Here is a 26,256-nt window from a genome sequence, read left to right on the forward strand (position 1 = left end):
AGAAGGACCTGGTTAAGAATGACAGCCAGAAACTGCAGTTCTGCAAACACAAATAATGAAATCAAAGCACACATAATGCAAATGCACGTATCTCCTACTTTAAGAAAACAGCTGTCAAGGGATATGATGATTATAGAAATACTCAGTAGCAGTGCTAGAGGTATCTGAGGAGCAAACTGAGGTCAGTGGACATTGATAAAAGAAAAAAACACAAATGCAGTGTGACAGACACGTAACATATACAAAAAACTGTGCAGGGTGACAGACAAGCAACATATATAAAAAAAAGTATGCAGGGTAACATAATCACCAAAGCAAAATGTTTAAAAACACCAGTAGCTCATTTATGCTTCCAGCATGCATTCTGCTTATTAGTCATGACTGCAGCACTTTTGGTGTGGGGTGACCTAGCCATTTAAGCTGATAACACTTGGAAGGCAGACCTCATGCATCACTTTTGTTCTGCTGACATTAATAGTGTTACTGAATTTGCAGTATTCAGTGCCATGATTAAGTGCATTAAATGTGCAAAGATTACTTCAGCTGAACAGTAATGCCAAACACTGCTTTTCTTGTTCAGCTCAGAACAATGTTTTCATATTTATTTATTAGCTTAAATTAGTTAGTTATTTTCTCTCACAGCTCAAAAGAATCATTGTGCATCCTGCTGGCAATCAAGAATTTAACACATGATTAACAGCCAGCAGGCATTAATGAGTTAATAAACTCTGTCTGAAGGACTTTGATATGAATAAAGAGGAGTTGCCATGTTAATTTTCCTCATAAAATACTTGTCCAGCTAGAAAAAAAAATGTTGTCAACCTCCAGCTTTTAAGCAACCTCACCTTAACAAACCTTAAACTATAGCTCTTTCAGCAAAGGTACCAACATGAGCTAAGCATGACTGCAATAGGCATGAGCAACTGCAGCTCTGCATATTGCATGCAAATAAAGACTGCAGCTAAGATGAATGAACTAAAAACTGTGTAAAATGGAGAGCACTAAGTAATCAGTCAATGATGTGCTTATGGGGAAAAACAGATACAATAAGAGGAGCAATGCTCAGCAGACCATTACTGCTGATCGATGCATCATGGACATAGCTAAGCATATGCAAGGTGATATATTTTATACAGCACGTGTCAATATCTGTAGTTGCATGGAAGCTGACATCAAAATTTGTTAATACATATTGTGAGTAGAAGTGGAAAAAAGAATGGAATACCATTTTGCATTTGAAAAGAAACAAGCAGCTTACCTGATCCTGTGTCTAATCATTGGATATAAATAAGTGTAACACTAATGGTTTCCAGAGCAAGTACTTATTGAACTTGCTGGTTAGAGAAATCAGAACAAAATACTTGCAATTCTGAGAGGTGTCTTTCTTAGCTGAATAATGCTGCAAATACTATGCTTCAGTTCATTACCCGGAATTTCAGTCACTTCTTAGTTATTTTGTAAATAGTCTAGTAACTGACATTGTCAAACCACAAAGGATGTACTAAAAACAATATTTACTGATTTACAAAGTAATAATTTGATGCAATTTATCACATGACTAGAAAGTAATATGCTAAGAAATGTGTAAAAGTTATTTTTTGTAAGAATTATTTGTATTTCAAAATATTCTTATTCATGGCAGCACAGTTATATACCATACCATGGTGCCTCACAGCACTTAGTCACCTACTGTATATCAGCTCATTAAGGTGCACCTTGTGCATGGAGCCTAAGCATTTTTCTTGTGTCGATGTGAATTTTTGCTAGGTGTTTCTGTTTTTCATACATCTCAAAGGCTATGCTGTAGAGAAGTGACAAATCTTTCAAATCACCCATAGTTGTGCATGAAGTGGTTGAGAGAGAGACAGAGTGTGTGTGTGTGTGTGTGTGTGTGTGTGTGTGTGTGTGTGTGTGTGTGTGTGTGTGTGTGTGTGTGTGTGTGTGTATGTATGTGCACATGTATGACAACCCACCAAGGATTAGTGATCAACTATATGTGTACTGAGTGCAGTAATAAGCTCTTGCTCCCCAAAACCATGACTAGAATAAAACCAGTGTTTGAAAATTAATGTATGCATTTGTGTTTGATTTCTTTTACTGATACACAATTGTCTGAAGCTGAACTTACTGTCATAACTATCCCAACACACGGAATGACTCCTAAAAAGTGAATTGAGATGTGCCCCCTGCATTCCGTAATGTGGGCACTCTACCATCACATTACTCTGCTTTAAATAAATTGCCTACAAGGGTACACTAACTTAGAGAAAAGGGAATACATGTATTCCAATTTTCTTTTAACCAGTGCAGCCTCATATGTATTATATTTAGAAATCAGAAGAGAGGAGTACAAGGCCTTACATTAAGAAGAGAGGAGTACAAGGCCTTACAATGGGATGCACCACTGTAAAAAATATTTTAAAGGTATAATTCTAAAATGTAATATAATAATAAAATCACTGTGTTGCAGCCAAAACTCTCCACAACCTTCCAAATGTATCAAATGTTTTATTGTGACATAAAAATGTTTAAAAAGTATACATTGAGCGATTTCATTCCCTCAGAATGGGGACTTCATCAGAATACATGCCTTCTATTAAGTCCAACATTTGTAGCCCAATGTGATGATGACATCACAGCCACGCAAATGCATTTAAAGGCACAACCTGTTTTTTAAAAATACAGCTTAAAAACATTATAAACATCTGAAACCATATTTACTGCACTGAAAGTAAACTTTCCTAACTTCATGGAAAATAAGTCAAATGGCAGATCAAGCCGCAGAGAGGGGAGGGCATAGGTTTAAATGAAGTTATTTCTGTAAAACTTCTGTTAATTAAGTGAGCTAGGGACAAAAGGCTATGTTAAAATTTCCCATGAAGTTAGGAAAGCTTACTTTCAGTGCAGTAAATATGGTTTCAGATGTTTATAAATGTTTTCTAAGCTGTATTTTTTTTTTTAAAAAAGTGGTTGTGCCTTTAATTGCATTTGTGTGGCTGTCATGTCATCAAAACATTGGGCTATAAATGTTGAACTTAATAGAAGGCATGTATTCTGATGAAGTCCCCGTTCTGAGGGGATGAAAGTGCTCAGTGAATAGTTTTTAAACATTTTTATGTCTCAATGAAATATTTGATACCTTTGGAAGGGTGTGGAGAGCTTTGCCTGCAACACAGTGATTTTATTATTTTATTTTTTGTTTTGGTTGTCACTAAAATGTAATATAGCAGAACACCAGCGTTGTCTGGTTCAATTCTCAACTAGAGCATCTTCTGTGTGGAGACATGCGTGAATGGGCGTACCTTCATTGAAGGTTGTGCATCAGGGCTGGCAACTTGGCAAGTAAAAATCAACTGCCAATCATTAGCGGAACGGAGTTCCACTGTGGCGACCCCTATCCGGGAAAAGCCAAAAGACACAACAACCAATGTGTGGTAGGTCACCATTAATTGGCTGGACATGGTTTTTTAGTTTCTGGAACTCAAAGTGGACCATTTTATTCAGTGTTTAATTTGGATTCATTTACATGTTGCTACCTGATCATTTCATTTTCTATTTTACTAAAACCTCAGAATTCAACAAAGCAGAAAGCTCTTTATTCATGCATGATGATGAGATATTAGACAATGTAGCCTGTATCTCCTCAAACAAAAGCAGAGTGTCTATATTTTTAAGGAAACTTACTTGCCTCCCTATTAAAATGTTATCACTTGAAATAAGGAGTGCTGACAAAATGAAAAAAAAATGACTAAACATCCAAGAGATGAGATCATTTCAAAGATCACCCTTCTTCTTTTAACTTCTTTATTTTTTTGTTCAATTAATGTCATACTTTGATCTTAAAAAAATAGAGTAATGACATTTGCATATAGTGAACCACATGCTGACCCTATGGCTATACCTTTTTTCTGCAAAAAATATTGCTGGTCAAAATAAAATAAAATTATTATGCAAAACAGTTTAGGGTCAGCCTGACCTGGGGCACATATTTTTCAGTGTACAAGAACTCTGCAAACCACTCAAGACCAATGCTGTGGGGAATGCATGTATACAGGTCATTCACATCTATAGTCACAAAAAGAGCTGTCTCATCAAATTTCAATTCATTGCATTTTTTAAGAAAATCCCATGAGTCCCCACTTAAATGAGATTTTTTTTTCAAAACATCTTTTAAGTGAAAGTCAAGAAATGTTGCCAATGTAGATGTCACAGAGGACCTCCCATCAACAATAGGCTGCATTGCAGGGTTTTAAAAATTCAAAATTGTAATAAAAAATAAAAATAAAAAAATGTCATTATTTTGACATTTTGCTAGTTAAAGACTATGAAAAACATATGTATACCACTAGCATTTATAGAAAGGCTACTTACTCAAACAACTTTCTTCATTACTCTAGCTCACATCCTCTTCAGCAAAGGAAAGCAGTGGTGAAGGGGCAATTTGTGCATGCAGCGAGAATGGTTGTTTGAAGAATTTTTGGTTGAATGTAATAATATCAAAGATGTGTTCTTAAGAAGAGGTTATCCAGGGGCTTTGTTGATAATATATTGCAAGAAGTGATACAGAGAAGAAGAACCTTACATTTGCCCCCCCTGCACCCCCCCCCCATAGCCCTGATAAATAAATGTACCAAATCAGAGATCGCACTACAGTGAGGAAATGGGTAAATTTCCCATTCAGCACTGGATGATGATCACCATTCAAAACCGCTGAAGTTTCTAAACTTTGATCTTATGCTCTCAAACATATGCAGTTCAAAGTTTTGAAACTTCAACTTTGTGAAGTAAATCCATATATATCTGTATTTATATTTTTATCTATATCCATTATATATTTATATGTATATATATATATATATATATATATATATATATATATATATATATATATGTATGTGTGTGTGTCTGTGTATAGATATATATTGGCATGGTTTGTGTATAACTGTGTGTATGCATCTATCTATTTCTTTATATGGACATCTGTTGGTGTATATCTAGAAACATTTATGTTCCTTCATACATCTACACAATATTGTATTCATGTATTAGTTTGTGGTGCTTATATGTTATTAATCATCAAGCATTTCAATGTTAAATTGCAGTACACAAGATTGACAGAAGGATAACAGAGCAAGAAATTCAGATTGTTTTCTTATTGAAAAACATAGAAGATTAAGAAAATAAAGCAATGACTATTTAATATCAGGTAATGAGAAAGCTGTAGCTATCCAGAAAAAGAAGTGAATTCCACTAAAGAACGCTCAGCAGAACAAAAAACAATGTAGATATTGGAAGAGCATTGCACCACAGGTATTAGAATTTCATCTGAGTATTCAAAACTTGCTAAACAACCAAAATGGCAGAAAGACAGCTTCAAAACAACAGCTTCGATAACAGGCTTTTACCATGTTGAATCCACAATATATGAAATATAGAGCTTTGTGAAGAGCCCTTCTGATGTAAATAATGGACAAGTGCTTTCAGCTCATAAATACGGGGATACATAAGAAGGCATGTCATAGGAATACACTCCTACATAGAAAAAGCATGCACCCTCAGTATGTCTTTAAAAATGTTGTGAAAGGTCAAGCTATGAGGGCATCCAGATTAAATCCGACACAGAAGAGATATGACCAGGAGCTCTCAGAGTTGAAATCGAGACTCTTGGATAGACATTATAACTATAAGGAAGTGAATAAAGCAATTGAAGACACCAACTCAGTAAGAGCAACTAGAGCCATCCCATATTTCTCTGACAGAAGCACTCCATTAAATGAAGAAGTAATAGTGAGGAGAGATAATCAAATAAAAATACCCATCTATTATACTTCAGATACTAATGATTTGAAGAATATAGTGCAGAAGCACTGGGACACTTTATTATTGGATGAAAGCATTAGAGAAATAGCAGGGGATGAACCGAAATTTCTCTTTAAGAACAGAAGAAATTTAAAACATATTTTGTGCCATCCAAAGACCTTTAAAAGAGGAGACAGTGATAATAGTGCCAATGGAACAAAATCATGTCATAGATGCAACCAACTTTTTAAATGTTCTGTGTTACAAGTCATCAGTCCAAGTATACGGGGTGGAGATGTAAGAATTATACAGAAGGATGTGAATTGAGATGGATTATTAGGTGTAGAGCAGATAAGAAACCTGAGCTCAATGACAAGGTGCCTTTAAAACCTATATTACACAGTAGAAGATTAAAAGTGAACAGCTAAATGTTTGTGTCTTTCGGCTTTTCCTGGTTAGGGGTCACCACAGCGGAACTCCAGTCCGCTAATGATTGGTAGTTGATTTTTACGTGCCGAGTTACCGGCCCTGATGCACAACCTTCAATGAAGGTACACCCATTCACGCATGTCTCCACGCAGAAGATGCTCTAGCTGAGAATCGAACCGGATAGCATCTTACTGTGAGGCAACAATGCTATCGCAGCACCGTGAACCGCTAAATAACTTTATTAAATAAATTGTGTAGTTATGCTTTCTAGTATATAGATTTAGTTAGGTATTTTCATATGGTATCTATGTCTTTGTATGAGCTAAATGAATATTTGGCTATTGAATTCTGTATGCATGAATTTATTTTTAAGTTTTTATTGATATGTATTCTTGTTCTTATATGTTTTTTGTTTGTTTTACAGAACAATGGAATTTTTTGTATAGATACGGTTTAAACAGACAATTTATTACATTGTTTTTATTATACGATATATTGAGCAAGTTTTAAGAGAGATATATGCTTTCACAAGCAAGGAAATGATGTCACTTTATTGCATCTATTAATTAATCATGAACCGTTAGATTTTAGAGTATTTAAGGATTTGCATTAACTTGTAACTGCATGGTCTGATGAAGCCTTAATGGTGAATGCGCTTACCAACTGGTCCCAATAGAGCAAATTGATTTAATTTATGTTGTATGCAGCAGCATTTTTGAGCATCTACAGAATTTTATAACTTCGGAGAATTAGTAGTGCAGCTGTGTTTTGCTCCTGTGGATGTACTTCTAATTATTTCTCATTTTATCTATATTCCACACTACGGGAACATTTACTCTGTGGGGGTGCTTTTTTGTACTTGTAGTTTTGCTTTATTTTGTTTTGCACCACCAAGGAGACATGGCAGAATTGCAGATGTCTTCTATAGAGCTACCTTGCACTGTGAATGGTCAAACTGCAGAGAACCGTGTAGCCGGTAATGAGAATTTGTTGATACTATACAAAGCAATGGACGAAAGGGATTCTAATGAACCCAATACAATGAGTTTATTAGGACTTTCTGAGGCTTTTAACATGTTGGAGACAGATTTCCTTAAATTAAAACGAATGCAATTGCAGCGACAACATTTTGAAGTATGCCTATGTAGGAGAACTGTACCTAGAGGGCTGCGCATTTTGAAAATGCCTACTGCAGGTAATCTTTACCCTGAACTATTATTCAAATGGCAGCAATTGAATCTAGAATTAAGTATGAATTACATGAAATTGTTAAATGACTTTTTTCATCCTGAAGAGGACTTGCTAAGGAATAATATCATTAAACAACAACACACTATTACTATGAAGTATCCTAATGCTAAAGTTGAACTGGGTATGGAAAAAATGCTTGATAATGTGTCATTGTTTGAAAAAAGACTGCTTGAGCAGAAAAGAAATAAAATTCAAAGACATAAATGATTTCAAACTGGGCCACATCTTCACTTGGCCCAGGGGTAATATTAATGGTGTACATGATCAGAGACACCAAACACATGATGCTGCTAGAACTAAAGACTCAGCTATAATTCCTACAGATGTATTTAATGATAATAATGCACAAAATGTTAATTTTGATAGTAGGAATGTGAATAGAAATGTATGTGAAACGTAAGCAGGAATTTCAACAACAACTAGTAAAACTGATGAGAGTACCACATTAAATGGGTCTACTGAGGGCCCAGAATGTAGTACCATTGCAACCCCTCCAGTACGTTATAATACCACTGAACAAATAGTTCGGAGGAAACTTTTCACCACACTCATGGACAGGACAATAGTCCCAATTCTTTTACCCCTTTCCCGATAGACCTACAACATCAGGCCAAACAGCAAAGGTCGTTAAGCAGGGGGCGACAGAAACGGAAAGGGTCAGGTGGGGAACATACAGGCCCCACATTAAAGAAAATGTGGGAATGTCTAGACAATCACTAGTAATTAATTTATCAGGTAGAAATTTAACACAGAATGAAATACAAGTCCTCAATATGCGACTGTCTTTCATACCTACCAGTAGAAGGGATTTATCTGATACTGTCATAGATATTAAGATGTTTGCACGGAATGTTCAACTCAAACTAGAGTATGGTCATAATATTAACAACAGAGAAAATCATATGTTCCGTGTTCCTAGTGTATACACTCCTAACATAAACCCTTGGTTAGATGTATTTAGTAAATTAGTGGAAGAGGACATACACAAGATGAGTATGTCCAGAAAAAACAAAAGGAGTAACAACTTAACTTTCAAACAAAGGGCAGCGCTGAATGATTTAAGTAATGATGAATCTATAATCATCAGACCAGCAGACAAAGGCGGTCCGATTGTGATTTTGGCCAGGGATAGTTATAGAGATAGTATGAAAACTTTATTACAGGAAGAGAAGTTTTACTCTAAAATCAGTATGAAGGAAGTGGAAAATAAAGTGTATAGGATCTATGACATGTTGGATGATATTCTAAAAAGTAATTATATTAATCTAGAAGTATTCAATTTATTGAGGGTTAATAACCCTTTAATACCAATCATCCAGGGACTCCCCAAAGTGCATAAATGCCCCCATAACTCCCCAATGAGACCAACTGTATCTGGGAGGGGGTGGATTACTTAGCCCCTCTCTATTTACTTAGAACATTTTCTCAGACCCGTAGTTGATGCCAATGTTTATATTTTGAAAGACAGTAAGCAATTCTTACTTGATCTCTATGACTACATGAGAAATATAATGAATGATGCACAATATATACTGGTCACATTAGATGTGAAAAGTTTATTTACAGTAATACCTAATGAGCAAGGTTTAGAGAAAATATTTGGGTATATGCTGACACACTCAACTAATGATGCTAAATTCATAGATTTAATAACACTTTTTTTGGAGATGATTCTGTACAATAGCATCTTTTTATTTGAAGAGGAAATATATATTCAAGACAATGGCGTAGCAATGGGCACCTCCTGTGCCAACAGCTGCGCCAACATAGTTATGGCTAGTTGGGAAGAAGAAACATTGTTCCCTTTAGAGAGTTACAAAGTGAATGTAGGTTTCTACAGACACTTTGTGGATGATTTGTTTTTGATTTGGAAGGGCAATGAAACAACTTTACATGAATTTGCATCACACATAAATAGCTTAACTGAATATTTAAGTTTCACTTTGGTTTATTCAAAACATAGTATATCTTTTTTAGGTATACACATTGAGAGACTGGAGAATGGTCTCCTAAATATGGGGGTACATAAGAAGGCATGTCATAGGAATACACTCCTACATAGAAAAAGCATGCACCCTCAGTATGTCTTTAAAAATGTTGTGAAAGGTCAAGCTATGAGGCATCCAGATTAAATCCGACACAGAAGAGATATGACCAGGAGCTCTCAGAGTTGAAATCGAGACACTTGGATAGACATTATAACTATAAGGAAGTGAATAAAGCAATTGAAGACACCAACTCAGTAAGAGCAACTAGAGCCATCCCATATTTCTCTGACAGAAGCACTCCATTAAATGAAGAAGTAATAGTGAGGAGAGATAATCAAATAAAAATACCCATCTTTTATACTTCAGATACTAATGATTTGAAGAATATAGTGCAGAAGCACTGGGACACTTTATTATTGGATGAAAGCATTAGAGAAATAGCAGGGGATGAACCGAAATTTCTCTTTAAGAACAGAAGGAATTTAAAACAGATTTTGTGTCATCCAAAGACCTTTAAAAGAGGAGTCAGTGATAATAGTGCCAATGGAACGAAATCATGTCATAGATGCAACCAATGTGATTGTATAGATACTAGGAACACTTTTGTCCACCCAGTTTCAAATTATGTGTATACACTTTAGGAGACAGCTGATTGTCAAACAGAACATGTGATTTATCTTGCCAGATGTGTGTCATGCAGTGCATTTTATAAAGGAAAAACTAACAGGAAACTTCAAGAAAGAATCAGGGAACATATTTATCACACATGCATTGGTTCTGAAGACAATGCGCTAGTGAGACACACACTAATAGCAGGACCAATACATCTTTTTAACTTTTCTGTGTTACAAGTCATCAGTCCAAGTATACTTGGTGGAGATGTTAAGAATTATACAGAAGGATGTGAACTGAGATGGATTATTAGGTGTGGAGCAGATAAGAAACCTGGGCTCAATGACAAGGTGTCTTTAAAACCTATATTACAGAGTAGAAGATTAGAAGTGAACAGCTAAATAACTTCATTAAATATATTGTGTAGTTATACTTTCTAGTATATAGATTTAATTATGTATTTTCATATGGTATCTATGTCTTTGTATGAGCTAAATGAATATTTTGCTGTCGAATTCTGTATGCATGAATTTATGCAAAGTAATTTAAAAAGTTTTACTTGATACGTATTCTTGTTCTTATATGTTTTTTGTTTGTTTTAAAGAACAATGGAATTTTTTGTATAGATACGGTTTAAACAGACAATTTATTAGATTGTTTTTTATTATACGATATATTGAGCAAGTTTTAAGAGATATATATGCTTTTACAAGCATCAAGGAAATTATGTCACTTTATTGCATCTATTAATTAAGCATGGACCGCTAGATTTTAGAGTATTTAAGGATTTGCATTTACTTGTAACTGCATGGTCTGATGAAGCCTTAATGGTGAAAGTGCTTACTGACTGGTACCAATAAAGCGTATTGATTTAATTTATGTTGCATGCAGCAGCATTTTTGCATGTCTACAGAATTTTATAACTTCGGAGAATTAGTAGTGCAGCTGTGTTTTGTTCCTGTGGATGTACTTCAAAATATTTCTCACTTTAAATAGTAATGCACTTAATCACATGATGCAGTCAAAACCATGAGACCCACATTACTTACTTATTAACTTGGATACATCACTTTAAAATGAACATTATAATAACATGTGCAACAATTAACTTCCCAATATTTCTCTCATGAAAGTATAAAACAGATTTTGCCTGCAGATATTGCTATATTCTAGTTCATCTTGCCTCCCCCATCTTGTAAAATAATAAAAAGTTATTTTAGACAGCCTCCCGATGTGGGCCTTTTTTAAGTTTGGATCCCTTGCTACATTTGCTAAGTAGTTCTCACCAGTTTCTGCACATCTTATTCAATATGATTTGTTTGCATATTGGTATAACACATTTGTTCACTTCTCTTGTCTTAGACCTGGGTCAAAATATAACAGTCTCTCATCAAGCCTGTGGACTGAGTTAACAACTGTTAATGTAAATAACATGTTGGAATGGAATGTCTACATCTTCACTAACAAAAGTGGCAATATTGGATGTTATATGAAAACTTTCAATAATTTCAAATGTATGAAAAACATTTCATAAGGCTTTTAAACACATTTTAAAATATTAGATGTACAAATGGCACCTTGTGAAGACTCCCAAACCAAAAATAAGCATGCATATTTAAACTGATATTTAATATGAACGTTTATAGTTATAATAATCCTGCCCCTTCCACAGTCACTAAGCCCAAACCTAAACTAAGAGCGCATATCTCTACCTCAGTTCCTTATTCTATCTCTAGGTTTAGGTGATTACCTGTTTTCTGAAATCCTCCTGCTCTTCAAACACTGACCCCTGTAGTGTTTTGACAATACTAACCTATACACATTTGTTTTTAGCACTATCTGGACTCTCTAAATTTCTACATAGTCTCTCTAATCCATCCTTTTACATTCTACTATTTTCCTTCTCCACTAGAAGACCTCAGCTAACCCTGGGAGTGGTTCCAAAAGAGCTTACTGATTGTTTTCTCCTGGCTTTCCTTCGCCTTTGCTCTTCCTGCTCCGTTTGCCCTACGGGCTCACTCCGCTCCCCTACCCTACCCCCAATTCCCACCCACCCCCCAGTGGTCCTACACTTATACAAGATTAGCACAACCCACTTCCTCCTCCACCAATAAGAATTTACTTCCTTAAAACAACTTACAAACTCCACCCACCCTTTCTTGCATCAATCTAACTCACTTTCAACTACACACTCCAGTAAAACAACTCCACCATAGTAACACTTTAACCTTACACATAACTACCACCTGCGCCTTACTATACTCTATCACTCACTATGTACAGTTCTAGCATTAATACATTGTACATCCTACTCTACTCCTTCATACTCCTAAACACACTTCTCATCTCTTACTCCCTCACCTACCTTGAAAACAGAAAATTATTTCTATCCCACCCAACACTAAAAAAGGCCACTACCCACCTTGTAAACACACCTCTAGTACACAGCAACATAACATCAACATCTCCATACCTCTTACCTCACTACCATAGAACATTTCATATCAAATTTTTCCAAAACAGGAAACCTTTTACAATTTCTTCCAGACATCCCATAAACACACATAGTCACCAACAACTGCTATGCCTTTATGGCAACATTCACCCTAATCCTGGCCCAAACCATGACCAACCCATTATGCCAACTAACAACCCAACTGATCTTATTAATCCTACAACCAAGACCAATACTCTCCAGATTGCTCATCTCAATATTCGGAGCCTAAATAATAAGATAACCCAACTACATGCTCTCCTAGACCTCTACTCCTTTGATATCCTATGCCTAACTGAAACCTGGCTAAAAGTAGACACCAAGAACAATGACATACTACCACCAGGTTATAACATCATTAGACTTGATCATCAGATCAAAAAGGGCGGAGGAGTAGCAATACTCTACAAAACTGAACTATTAGTTACCTTAGTAGAGTCTAAACCACCTTCTCTCAACAACAGTGAAATCTTAATCACCAAACTAGAAATTAATAAAAATAAATCCATTTACATCATTTGCTGTTATATCCCCTCAGGTAAAAATATCAATAGCCTAGAAAACCTACTGAGCTGGCTCTCAACCTCTTTCCCCCAGGAAACCATACTATTAGGTGATTTTAATATTGATTGGAACTGTTGTATTTCCCAATTTCCAACCTCTCACATCAACCTCTATGGTTTTACTCAGACTATTAGTGTCCCTACCCGAATAAATAAAACCAGTTCCAAACAGAGTACTCTAGACTGGATTCTAGTTAACACTAACCCTATGTATTATATCACAGGTACACTACCTAATAATATCAGTGACCATCAAATCACTTTTATCAACCGACAAAAAAGCCCCATCCCCACTAATACTCAACTCAGAACTAACAGGAACAAAACTAACTTCAACATAGACAACTTCCTATTAGAGCTAAAAGCTTGCATCTGGTCTCCTCTGAAATATTTGCCTCTAGATGAAGCTGTCTCTTACTTTAACAATAAATTTCTTCAAATCCTTGACCACCATGCCCCTACAAGAGTAACAAGAACCAAAACAAAGCCTGCACCTTGGCTATCCAAAGAAACCAAACAAAAAATGTTACGTAGAAATAGAACATGGGACAAATGGAGAGCTACCAAAAACCCAGCTGACCATGTGACCTTTAAATAACTTAGAAATGAAACAAAGAAACTGATAAAAGAAATTACTACTCAAAAGTCCAATATGCACAACATCAAAACCCCCAAAAATTCTGGAGAGGTATCAACAAATTACTGCACCCAGGTAACTCCAAAACACCTATGCCCTCAAACCTCACTCAGACTTCCCCAAATCAAATTGCTGATGTATTTAACTCATTTTTCAAAGATACTGTTACTTCCCTAGCTTCATTCCTATCCCCACTATCCACACAAGCACCCAACTCCCTAAACAATAATCCCCCTCATTTAAACTACAACCAGTCTCAACAGATCTCATTCATAAATTACTTACCAAGCTAAAACCTTGTACGCCTTCAGCTGACCTCATTCCAGCTGATTACCTACAGATTGCAGCCAAACCACTGGCCTTCCCTGTCTCTATTTTAATCAATCATACCATAACAGAAGGCTGTATCCCAACCCTTTGGAAAGTCTCTCATATCATTCCATTACATAAGGGTGGTAACTTAAATGACCATTCTAACTTCCGTCCTTACTTTACCCTTTAGCAAAAATCATGGAAAGATGTATACATAGGCAATTACTTAATCAGCTCCTCCAAAACAATCTCCTAGCAGACAGTCAACATGGTTTTAGACCTTATCACAGTACTACTACTGCACTCTTGTCTTTCACTGACCATATTAATAGAAATCGGAATACTCTCTTACTTAGCATCTTGAAATCTCTTGCTTTGGACTCTCAGGCTATCCAGTGGTTCTATTCCTACTTAAATAATAGACAACAAGCAGTGCTATGGGAAAATCACTTATCATCTCTTCTTCCTATCAAAATAGGTGTACCACAAGGCTCAATACTAGGACCTCTCCTCTTTTCTATTTTCATAAACAACCTAAATAAGTCCCTTCCTCAGTCAATCTGTATTCAATATGCTGATGATTCAACACTCATATGCTCAGCTTCTTCCATAAATGACCTTCAAAATATCACTCAAAAACCTTTCACAGCAGCCAAAAACTGGTTCCAACAATATTGCCTCTTACTGAATCCAAAAAAGACTAAACTATTACTATTTGCTCCATCACATAAGTCATCCTCTCTCTCCTTCAATATATCCTCTAACAATGGCACCATAATATCCCCTGATCCTACAATCAAACTTCTTGGTGTCACAATAGACCACAACCTCAACTTTGATACCCATATTAACTTACCTATCAAATCAATCAATCGAAAACTTGGATCTCTCTACAGACTTAAACCCTTCCTCACTCCTTCAGCCAGAAGTACTTTAACACAAACCCACCTACTCTCTACCCTATTTTATGCCTCTCCAATCTATACAAACCTAACTAAAAGTAACCTCAACAAACTAGCAACAGCTTTCCATAACATAGCCAGATTTGCAACAGGAGCCCCATTTCGTACCCACCATTGTTCTAATCTCAAACAGCTAGGCTGGCTAGAACTACAAAATCATATACGACTTCAGCAACTGACCATTACCCACAAAATCTTTCATCAGCCCACTAATACCACTATACTCTGTTCCCTTATTACCCCATATAAAAACATCTCTTCCCTATGCTCTGCTACCAAACTACTAGCTGCCTCCAACAAATCCAACAACAAAGCTGGGGATAGTCTGTTCTCCAACTGTACTGCACCCATCTGGAACAACTTCCAAGTGAACTTATGTATATTACCTCTTTACCTACTTTCAAGAAGCATATAAAATCATGGCTTTACTCCCAGTGGCTCTGCCCTTGTTCTAACCCTGACTAATCCTTTTTAGTTCCATGCCTTTTCCTTCTCCTGCTACCTATAACAAGATATTCTCTTACTGTTTCTTTACTTCTCTTTTAATCTTGGATTCTCAATATCACTAGGATGGATGGATGATTAAAAGAAGAATCTAATCTACTTTTTCCTGTTGATGCTACTAGTCATTTTAGACTTTTATGAAAATGTTATGTACTACAGTCTGTCTTTAAATACACCCTCTGTACAACTATGTTTGTAAAATTATGTCTTACTGTGGAGTTTTTCTCCCCGGGCCTCTACTGAAAATGGACATTAATCCAGCTAGACTAGCCCGGTCAACAAATGTAAAATAAAATAAATAAATAAATAAATAAATCTACCATTGTCATATACCAAAATAGCACTTTAGATTGAAATTGTTATAACAGTATCAATTAATTGTAACATTTACAAAGAGTTTGTATAACTTAAAAGACTTACTGGTAGGTGTTGTTGTAGAAACAGTGGTTTGTTCTAGAATACAAATATGTTACAGAAATTAATAAACTAAATAAAATTTCACTTGCAACTTCACATTTGCTAATGCATACTTTTCATCTTATTAAGTTTTTCCATAACCAGAGATACAGCCTTGCTTTGCAGTGTATCCTTCATTTCCTGTATGCTCATTTATCTTACATACTACAAAATGAACACATACATAAAGTACTTATATAATTGATTAACTAAAAAATAAATCAAGTGAATTTCTTATTCTTAGTTGATTTTTTCCTAATGCATATTTTTTCACTAGACACATTTTCCTTTCTTGTGACTTTATTAAGTTTAACTCATATTTTTATTTAACTATGTTTGTAAAATTATGTCTTACTGTGGAGCTTTTCTCCCCGGGCCTCTACTGAAAATGGACATTAATCCAGCTAGACTGGCCCGGTCAACAAATGTAAAATAAAATAAATAAATAAATAAATAAATCTACCATTGTCATATACCAAAATAGCACTTTAGATTGAAATTGTTATAACAGTATCAATTAATTGTAACATTTACAAAGAGTTTGTATAACTTGAAAGACTTACTGGTAGGTGTTGTTGCAGAAACAGTGGTTTGTTCTAGAATACAAATATGTTACAGAAATTAATAAACTAAATAAAATTTCACTTGCAACTTCACATTTGCTAATGCATACTTTTCATCTTATTAAGTTTTTCCATAACCAGAGATACAGCCTTGCTTTGCAGTGTATCCTTCATTTCCTGTATGCTCATTTATCTTACATACTACAAAATGAACACATACATAAAGTACTTATATAATTGATTAACTAAAAAATAAATCAAGTGAATTTCTTATTCTTAGTTGATTTTTTCCTAATGCATATTTTTTCACTAGACACATTTTCCTTTCTTGTGACTTTATTAAGTTTAACTCATATTTTTATGTAAGACTTTTTCTTCTACTTTCCCTTGTATAAATAATAATAACAGCTAGAGGGATTGGTCGGTAAGTCTACATGTGTATGTGTTTGAGAGAGAGCAAAAATAATGTTAAAAGTCTTATGTAGATAGATTAGAAAGATAGACATATGTGCCCTGGTCAGCTTTAGCAACAGAATCATGATTTATTTAAACAGGCACACACATCAATTTACCTATCTACTGATATACATACATATATTTACATATATAGAGATATATACACATATAGATGTATATAGTATGTACATGTATATGGATATGTGTTTGTGTATATCTAGGGATATTTATGTTCCTTTATATAACTACAGTATGTTTTATTCATGTATTAGTATGTGGTGCTTGTAAGTTATTAATCATCAAGCATTCAGTGTTAAATCACATCTAATCTGTTGCTAACTTAAATGTTTCTAGGCTTCTAGCATTCAATTATTTTTATAAGTCAGTCAGTGCATATTTATTAAATTAACAGCATTTTGATAAGATAGCAGAATTGCAGATCATTAAGACATTTGGGAGCTTTACTACTTTATAATTTTACTGGGTGGGAATTCCTAACATATTAGAAGTACTGATTTATCCTCACGTCTTATAGTTTCATATCTTACAGTTAATTTGTAATATAAAAGGTAGAATTATAAAGAATAGATTAAGCTTGTTGTCTGTCATTTAGCCTTCATGAACAAAACATTTGATATGTAAATTATTATTAGAAATTTAAAAAAAAAAGTGGAGTATCAATGGATGTGTTGTAAAGTGCAAGAATATGCTTGAAGATATACTGACAATGAAATGCTGTAATTCTAAATGAAGCATTCATAGCTGTGCATGATGTGGTTGAGTGTGTGTGTGTGTGTGTGTGTGTGTGTGTGTGTGTGTGTGTGTGTGTGTGTGTGTGTGTGTGTAAGTGTCTATGTGCATGTATAACATCCTACCAAGGATTATTTGTCAAGCATATGTCAGCTGTGTGCTGTAATAACCTCTTGCTCCCCAAAACCCGACTAGAAAAAAAAACAGAGCTTGAAAATGAATACGTTTTTTTATTGTTAATTACTTTGCTCCCTATTGAAATGTTGTCACTCAAAATATGCAGTGCTGACAGAATGAAAATAAAAGACCAAAAATCCCAGAGAAGAGAGAATCTGGAACATCGTTCTCCTTTAAACGTATTTTTTCTTTTGTTCCATTAATGCCACACTTTAATTTTGAAACCAGAGTCAGCTGTTTGTAAACTCAGATCTAATAGGTTTAGGTACTATACACACAAAAAATACAAATACTTGTTTAAGCCAACTATATAGATGCAAGTAGATTATGAGATATTCTATTTCCATACAGAAAAGGAAAGAGACATACTGTGGGCTTTCAGATATTTCCACCATTCAATTCCTCTCCTTCTTCTTTCATCATTACCTGTTATCCAAAATGAATCTCCATTTTCATCTTCTTTTGACTAATTTTGACCTTTCCCCTCGTCTATTGTCATATAAATTTTGTATAATATATAAAACTTAATTCAGAACTAAAGTGATGTTAATCTTTGGTAGCAACTTTATTTATAACAGGAAAATTGTGCACAACAGTCTATCTGCATTATGATTAACATAAAATTATAATAGCTGTGGCAAAAATACAGAAAGAACACTCTTGGTTAAACCTATAAACAATTTAAAAAAATTAGGCACTTTTGTTTTAATACCAGAGTTTATCAGACTGATAATGCAATTTAAATAGTCCTTCATATCATCACATGATTAATTTGTGAATGATCAAGCATTCAATGTTAAAATGAAGTAAGCCACACTGACAGAAGGATAACAAAACAAGAAATTTAGACTTTTTTCCTTAGCAAAAAAATAAGCATCTTACTGAAAAATACAGAAGATCAAAAAAATAAAAACAATGATTATATACTATCAGATAAGGACAACATTCTGTAGCTATGGCATCATAAAAGGCTCTCTGAAAATTAAAAAAAGGAAATATATTTACTCAAAAAGAAAGACACCACAAATGAAGGGTTTTTAAAAAAGAAAATGACTAGTTCAAAATAGTTACCTCATGACTTGATACATATATGAGTATTTATTATTCCAGACTCTAGACACAAAGACAAACTGATAAACTGTGCTACATTTGTGATAACATAGCCAAATCTTTCATTAAAAGTAATGCAGAATATTGGTCATCTTATGGATAAATAGATATTTTATAACAGGTAAATATTCCATAGCATCCATAATACTATCATATGAAATATTTCTAGAATTCTAAAATGTTTTTAATTGTATCTCTGCTGCAGCTAATTTACATGTTTCTAGACTTCTCGCATTTAAATATTTGTACAAGTCAGCCAAAGCATATTTATTAAATTAACAGCATTGTGATAAGATAATGGAATTGGAAATCTTTAAGACCTTTGGAAGCTTCTGTGCTTTCCTATAATTCTACTGGGTAAGAATTCCTAACCTGTTAGAAGTACTGATTTGTCCCCATGTCTTATAGTTTCATATTTTACAGTTATTTTTTGTAATATTACAGATAGCCTTTCAAGATAAAGATTGTGCACATTTTCTGTCATTTAGCTTTAAAATCATATAGTGCCAACACTGCGAACTTGTTGCATAGTGAGCCGAGCATTAGATAAGTAGAAGTATAATTAGAAATCTTAAAAACAGTGATGTGTCAATGGATATGTTGTGAAGTGCAGGAATATGTTTAAAGATATACAGACACTGCAATCTTGAAGTTAAAAAAAAGCATCTATAGTTGTACATGCCATGGTCGAGTGTGATTGTGTGTATATGCCATTAGATTTTGATATATTCCATTTTCAGACAGAAAAGGAAGCAGCCACACTGTGTGGGCTTTCAGACCATTCCATCATTCCATTCCTCTCTTTCTTCTTCCCTCTCTCCGTGTTACCCAAAATGAATGCCCATTCTCAACTTCCCTTCACTAATTTCACCTTTCCCCTCCTCTTTTATCATGGAGATTTAGTGTATAATATATATAATATAATTCAGAACTAAATCAGATGGTGAGCTTTAGTAGCAATGCTATTTGTAACAGAAAAATTGTGGATGGCATTTTATGCTCACTATGATTATTATAAAACTACAACAGCTGTTGCAAGAAAAATCCAGAAAGAACACTCTTAATTAAACATATTTACAATTTAAAAAATATGAATTTTCGCTTGAATACCAGACTTCAGACTGAAAGTGCAATTTAAATAGTAATACATTTAATTACATGATGCAGTTAAAACCATGAGACCCACATCAATTACTTATGAAAAACATGTGTAACAATTTACTTCCTAATATTTTGTTTGTGTAATTGTAAAACAGCTTTATACTTAATGGCAGCACTAAGATCAGGCTTAATGAAGGCATTCAATTTAATTTGCCTGCAAATATTTCTATAGTGCATTTCATTTGCTATCACCTATCTTGTAAAATAATAAAACATTGTTTAGGCAGCCTTCCAATGTGGGACTTGTTTAAGTTTGGATCCCTTGCAACATTTCTTAAGTGCTTCTCACCAGCTTCTGCACATCTTATTCAATATGCCAGGTTTGTATATTGGTTTAACATTTTGATATATTTGCACTTGTCTTTGACTTAGGTCAAAATATAAAAGAGTCACTCTTCAAGCCTGTGGACTGAGTTAACTCATGTTAATACAAATACGTACATGCCTATGCCTACATCTTCACTGGCAATAGTGGCACTGTTTGGTATGAAAACTTTAAATAATTTCAGTTTTATTCAACACATTTCATAAGACTTTTAAACACATTTTAGAATATTAGATGTACCAATGACACATTGTGAAGACTCCCAGATAAATAATAAGCACAAATATTTAAAGTGAAATTTAATATAAAAGTTCATAGTTTCTTAAGATAAAAATAAATATATAATTGTTGTATAGCAGAACAACTGCACTTCAACTTGAAATTGTTAAAGCAGCATCAATTAATTATAACATTTACAAAGATTTGTTGTAACTTGAAAGACTTACTGGTAGCTGTTATTGCAGAAACAGTAGTTTGACCTAGGATACAAATGTGTTACAAAAATTAGTAAACTAAAGTAAGATTGACTTCCAACATCACCTTCACATTTCTTAATGCATACTTTTCATATATTAAGTCTGTTCCATAACCTTAAATACAGCCTCCCTTTACTGTGTAAGCTTCATTGCCTATATGCTTCATATTTACATATTACAAAAGTATATATATATATATATATATATATATATACATAAACTAATTACTTACCTAATTAACTTACAAATAAACAAGGTACATTTCTTATGCTTATCTGCTTTTCTCCTGATGTTGTTTTTTTGTTAGACACATTTTTCTTTCTTGTGACTTTATTTAGTTTAACTCTTATATTTTTAGGTATGATTTTTTCTTCTTCCTTCCATTATATATGTAAAATTAAGAGCTAGAGAGATTGATCGGTATGTCTGCATGTATATCTGTTTCAGATAAAGCCAAACATAATTTTAAAAGTCATATGTACATGGTATAGAAAGACAGACATATGTATCTTGGTCAGCTATAGTGATAGAAAAATGATTTATATAAACAGTCTTGCACACAAATATATATATATATATATATATATATATATATATATATATATATATATATATATATATATATCTACAAGCCTAGTCCATAGAAGTGCCCTGGCATCATGCCGCCTGACGTTAGTTCCCAGTGCTTCTATCAAGTAGAGCCACTGCAGTGATCCCCGGGTGAACTTTCTATTTCCCATCCACTCATCAAGATCTCTTGAAGAGGGCCAGTGAGGTACTCTGCTTGACATGTATGGGGAGTCTATTCCATAGCAATGGCAGTCTCTGGGTTATGAACTTGTCCCTCCAGCATGTTCTTTTGATTGTGGTAATGAGGTTGAGGTCTCTGGAGCATATGGTGTGGAGGGATTTGGATTTCTTTAGATGTAGCATTTCTGACAGAGGTGGGTCAGACATGGCTTTGTAAGTCAAGCAGATATCGCCTCTTAGTAGATGATATGAGACAGAGAATAGCTGGAGTTTTTTGAGTCTGTCCATGTAGGACATCTGTTTAAGGCTTAGTATCCTCTTCATGAGGTACTGTTGTGGCCTTTCCAGCTATTGCATGTGTCTAGTGAGGTACATGTCAAATGGGGCATTATACTCGATGATTGGCCTAATGAGGCAAGAGTAGAGAGAGATGATGACCTCTTTCTTCCTGGATGCAAAACCCATTGGTAATAAGATGTGGCAGATAGAAGGACTTTCTCACCACAGTGGCAATGTGGTGGTCAAAGGAAAGGTTGCTGTCAACCTGTGTTCCCAGATCTTTTAGAACGCCTTCAGTGTTCAGTAGGCTCCCATCGATGTGGTAATTAGTGGGAACTGAGGTTTTTTCAAAGGGTGTTGATGACACATTTTATGGCATTAAGGTTAAGGTCATGGTATCTACACCAGTCACAGGTCTCAGTGAGGCCTTTCTGTAGGATGTCTACATCACTTGGGAAGTTAATAATGGCTCCCAGCTTGCAGCCGTCTGCAAACTTTGTCAGCCAGAGTCCTTCTGTGTTGGCCTGGATTTCTGAAAGTCGATGCCAAACAGAAGGGGACCCAGGACCACTTGTGACTGGTTGGCAGTCTTAGTTGGAGTCCGCTACTTTCACACTGTGGGTTCTATCTGTGAGTCAATTTGCAACCCATCTAGTGATATAGGGATTGATGCCTAGTCTGCTGAGTTTATCAATAATTCCTGAGTGAGAAATGGTAACAAAAGGCCTTGGCCAGATCAAGCCAGGCTATATGAACTGCCTTTCCCTAATCCACAGCTCTGGTGACAAACTCAAAGAAGTCAACCAACTTGAGTAGGCAGGATCTAATTTTCAGAAAACCAAATTGCATGGGATCTAGAGTTTGTAGATTCCCTATATTCTTGTTAATTTGGTCCATGATGATGTGCTCCATAGCCTTACATATGAGACTCATCAGGCTAATGGGGTGATAATTCCCAGGGTCTGCAGTCACTCTCCCTTTATGGAGAGGGATGACTGCTGTAACAGTGTGCCATTCGGTAGGGACAAAGCCTGAAGTGAGGCCATGATTGAACAGGGCACACAGATGGGGTGTCATTTCACTTTGTAGTTCATGTAGAACACATTCAGGGATATTGCTGGGTCCCATGGAAGCTGTATTCTTGACCTTGGACAATGCAGCTTTAACCTATGCTGCAATAATGCTGGGTGCCCGGCATTCCTATGGTATTGTGATTGGTCCTTTGGGGGGGAGGGGTAAAGTTGGCATTGAATCTGTTGGCCAATATGCTGGCAATATCTGTTGACTCAGTATAGGAGGTACCATTGTGCAGTAACTCACAGCAAACCTGGGTATTGCCATGAAGATTCTTGATATAACTGTAGAAGGCTTTGTGGTTGTTTTTAGTGTCTGCCACAATTCTGCCTTCATAGCTGGCTTTAGAGGTTTTGATGAGGGATCTCAACTTTTTGTTGAGGCTAATAAGGGAGTTTTTCCGGTCTTGGGACTTCACCTTTTTCTGCAACAGTTTCTTCCTAATGCTGTAGAGTTTATTAATGGCAGGTGACCACCAGATTGGCTTCCTTTTTTTGGAGGAGAGCATCTTGGTTCTGTTGGTTATGGCTAGTTCCATGCACTTATATACGTGTTTGTACAGTGCATTGGTGTATGATTCGGCAGTCATGCATCTATTTTCAATTGACATGGATGTGGTGAAGTTAACCATCTCTGTTTTTAGGAGCCCAAAGTCAGCTTTGGAGAAGTTTTTCATGGTGGTTACCTTTGCAGGGGGTGTGGGTGAGATGTGAATTTCCATGGTGATTAGTTTGTGGTCGGATCTAACCAGGGAGGAATTGACTATTGGTGTAAAGCAACAGTTCCCATGTTAGTAATAACCAGGTCAAGGATGTTGCTTCCTCTAGTGGGGGTAAGAATGGGCTGGTCCAGGACATTGGAACTGATGAATTCCAGGAAGCGTTGGGCCAGTGTATTGGTGCATGAGCAATTTTCCCAGTTGATGGAGTGGTAGTTGAAGTCACCTAGTATGAGAGTGTTGGGTTGGACCCTAATAATTTCCAAGGTGCTTAGGAATGGGGAGCAAGAATCTTGGGACATTGTTGGGGACCTATAGCAGGCTACAACCTGAATCGCCATCTTACCCAGTGTTAGTTGTACCTGAAGTATCTCAGATGCGTTATGCTGGGCTACTAGTCTGGAGGTGTGCATATCCTGTATGAATATGGAGTAAAACATCTCCTTTGGAGCTTTGGTCCATGTTCTGGGGCCAAAAGGTGTGGAACGAGTTATAGCTTGGTAGTGCAGGGATGCTTTCTGCTGCTTTAAACCAGGTCTATTTTACAGCACAAATGTTGATGTTCTCCATTTTGAGGAGTGCTTTGAGCAAGTACATCTTGAGATTTAGACTTTTAGCAGTGAGCAGCATGACCCTCATATTGCATTTATTTATAGCTGTTACAGTGGTAATTTGGTCTTTGGAACAGCACCTAAAAAAACACTATAGGGGTGGCAAGAGCCTTAGCCAGTACCTGGAAACCCAGGGGTGACAGATGCAGGCCATCTCTGGCAAAGCATCGAGGTCTGTCAATCATGTTATTTCAAGCAGACAGATACTGGATCCCCCTAAAATGACACCAGAAACTTAGCCAATTGTTGGTCAATCATTTTCTGCTTGTACTGCAGTATCATTCTGGGTGATGGTAGGGTGCTGCTCAGGGTTAGTATCATACCTGCCTGGGCCACATAATCCGAGTGCTCTTCCATGTCTCTTTTCATGTAGTCCAGGGAGGTGCATCTCAGGTCATTCACACCCACATGGGCAGTGACAGAGTCATACTTGTACTTGTTGTGGAGTGACCTGAGTGTGTTTGTTATGTGTCAGATTCTGGCACCTGATAAACTGACTTTTACCTTCTCCTTATTCAACCTAGTGAGTGGGACATCAGTGTGCCTCACTACTGAGTCACCTAAGATTAGTGTATTGGGCAAGATGGTTTGCCTTAGGGGCTTAGGTTGAGGGGCACACTGTGTTGGTGAGCTATGTTTCTTGTGGTTTGTGCTGTGTTGTGGTGGTCAAATGTGTTTCTGCTTTGGAGGTCTCTGCTATTTGGGTAGATTTCTATTGAGAGCCTCCGTGAAGGTGGGTGTGTGGTTTGTGTATTTATGTCAGATCTGTGATGGTGGGTGTTCTGGAGGAATATGAGTTGCATGTGGTGTGTTGCAGGTACTGACCGTCTCATCTTGACCAGCTATTCCGGTCTTGGCTTGAGAGTGCATGGCTTCCAGTTTGGATATATAAGTGCATCTCTCACAAGTCTGAGTGTTAGAAGGTAAGAGAAGAGGCTTGTCTGTGTACATGAGGCAGTTGCTACACTCGTTCAGAATGCCCAAGTTCACCAGGTTAATAGGAGAAAGCAGAGGAAACTGATCTTTAGACATGCCAGGATGGGCATGGTCATTATTACTAAGTACTGGAGCTGTTTGCTTATATTTTCCTTTTACAGAAAAAATTTCACTCAAGGTGTCTGAGACTGTACAGAGCACTTAAAACACTTGAGGAGAAACTAATACGTAGACCCTGAAAATTTAAGGAAGAAGTATTTAGGCAGATATTCTGAAGTTAGGAAGAAATCAAGCAGTACTTACTGAAAATAAAGAATTAGCTTGTCAAGAATGATGAAAAGAGGACAGATGAATAAATAGCTACTGCTTGGCTACTACTAATGCTGGTCTCACCACAGCTTCACTCTGTTGGGATTCAATACTCCTTTGCTTCTTCTCTCACCAGAAGCAAAATGTTAGCACCAATCCCAAGAAGAGAAGCAGACCACAGCCTATTTGGTGATCCACAGTCTTGTCCCAGATGATGCAAGGGTCTGCAGGCTTGTAGCTTTTTTCCTAGTAGATGCCTCAAATAGCAACTAGACCAATCAGGTACATTAAACGCAGACACTCACTCTCCAAACAGAAAGAGTCAGGAATCAATGCACTCGGCTTCTACTCTCACCAGGATCAGAATATATGCAAAGATTCCAAACTGTCACCTATAAAGCAGTTATTATTATTAAGCAGTCTCCAGGAAATAATGTAACTGCACTCCTTCTCTCACCAGGAGAAAACAGAAGCACTAATCCCAAGATGACTACTACGAGGCAGAATGTGGGGTCTCCAATAACTGGTGATCTTGCAATAGATGCTTACAGGTA

The 26,256-nt window shown here is 35.9% G+C and overlaps 1 protein-coding gene across 1 annotated transcript in view; it reads right to left on the reverse strand.

Annotated features, from left to right (window-relative positions):
- Window positions 1-26,256, reverse strand: part of LOC122804004 (integumentary mucin C.1-like) — a 191,268-nt gene that overhangs the window by 37,002 nt on the left and 128,010 nt on the right. The window contains exons 9-11 of the mRNA XM_044073686.1: window positions 20,996-21,028; window positions 16,571-16,603; window positions 15,972-16,004 (exon numbers count right to left, since the gene is read on the reverse strand). Coding sequence (XP_043929621.1) covers window positions 15,972-16,004; window positions 16,571-16,603; window positions 20,996-21,028 — 99 coding nt within the window. The remainder of the gene's footprint in view (window positions 1-15,971; window positions 16,005-16,570; window positions 16,604-20,995; window positions 21,029-26,256) is intronic.

The sequence above is a fragment of the Protopterus annectens genome, chromosome 6.part0 (genome assembly GCF_019279795.1).
Source record: "Protopterus annectens isolate FY-2018-M chromosome 6.part0, PAN1.0, whole genome shotgun sequence".
NCBI lineage: Eukaryota > Metazoa > Chordata > Ceratodontiformes > Protopteridae > Protopterus > Protopterus annectens.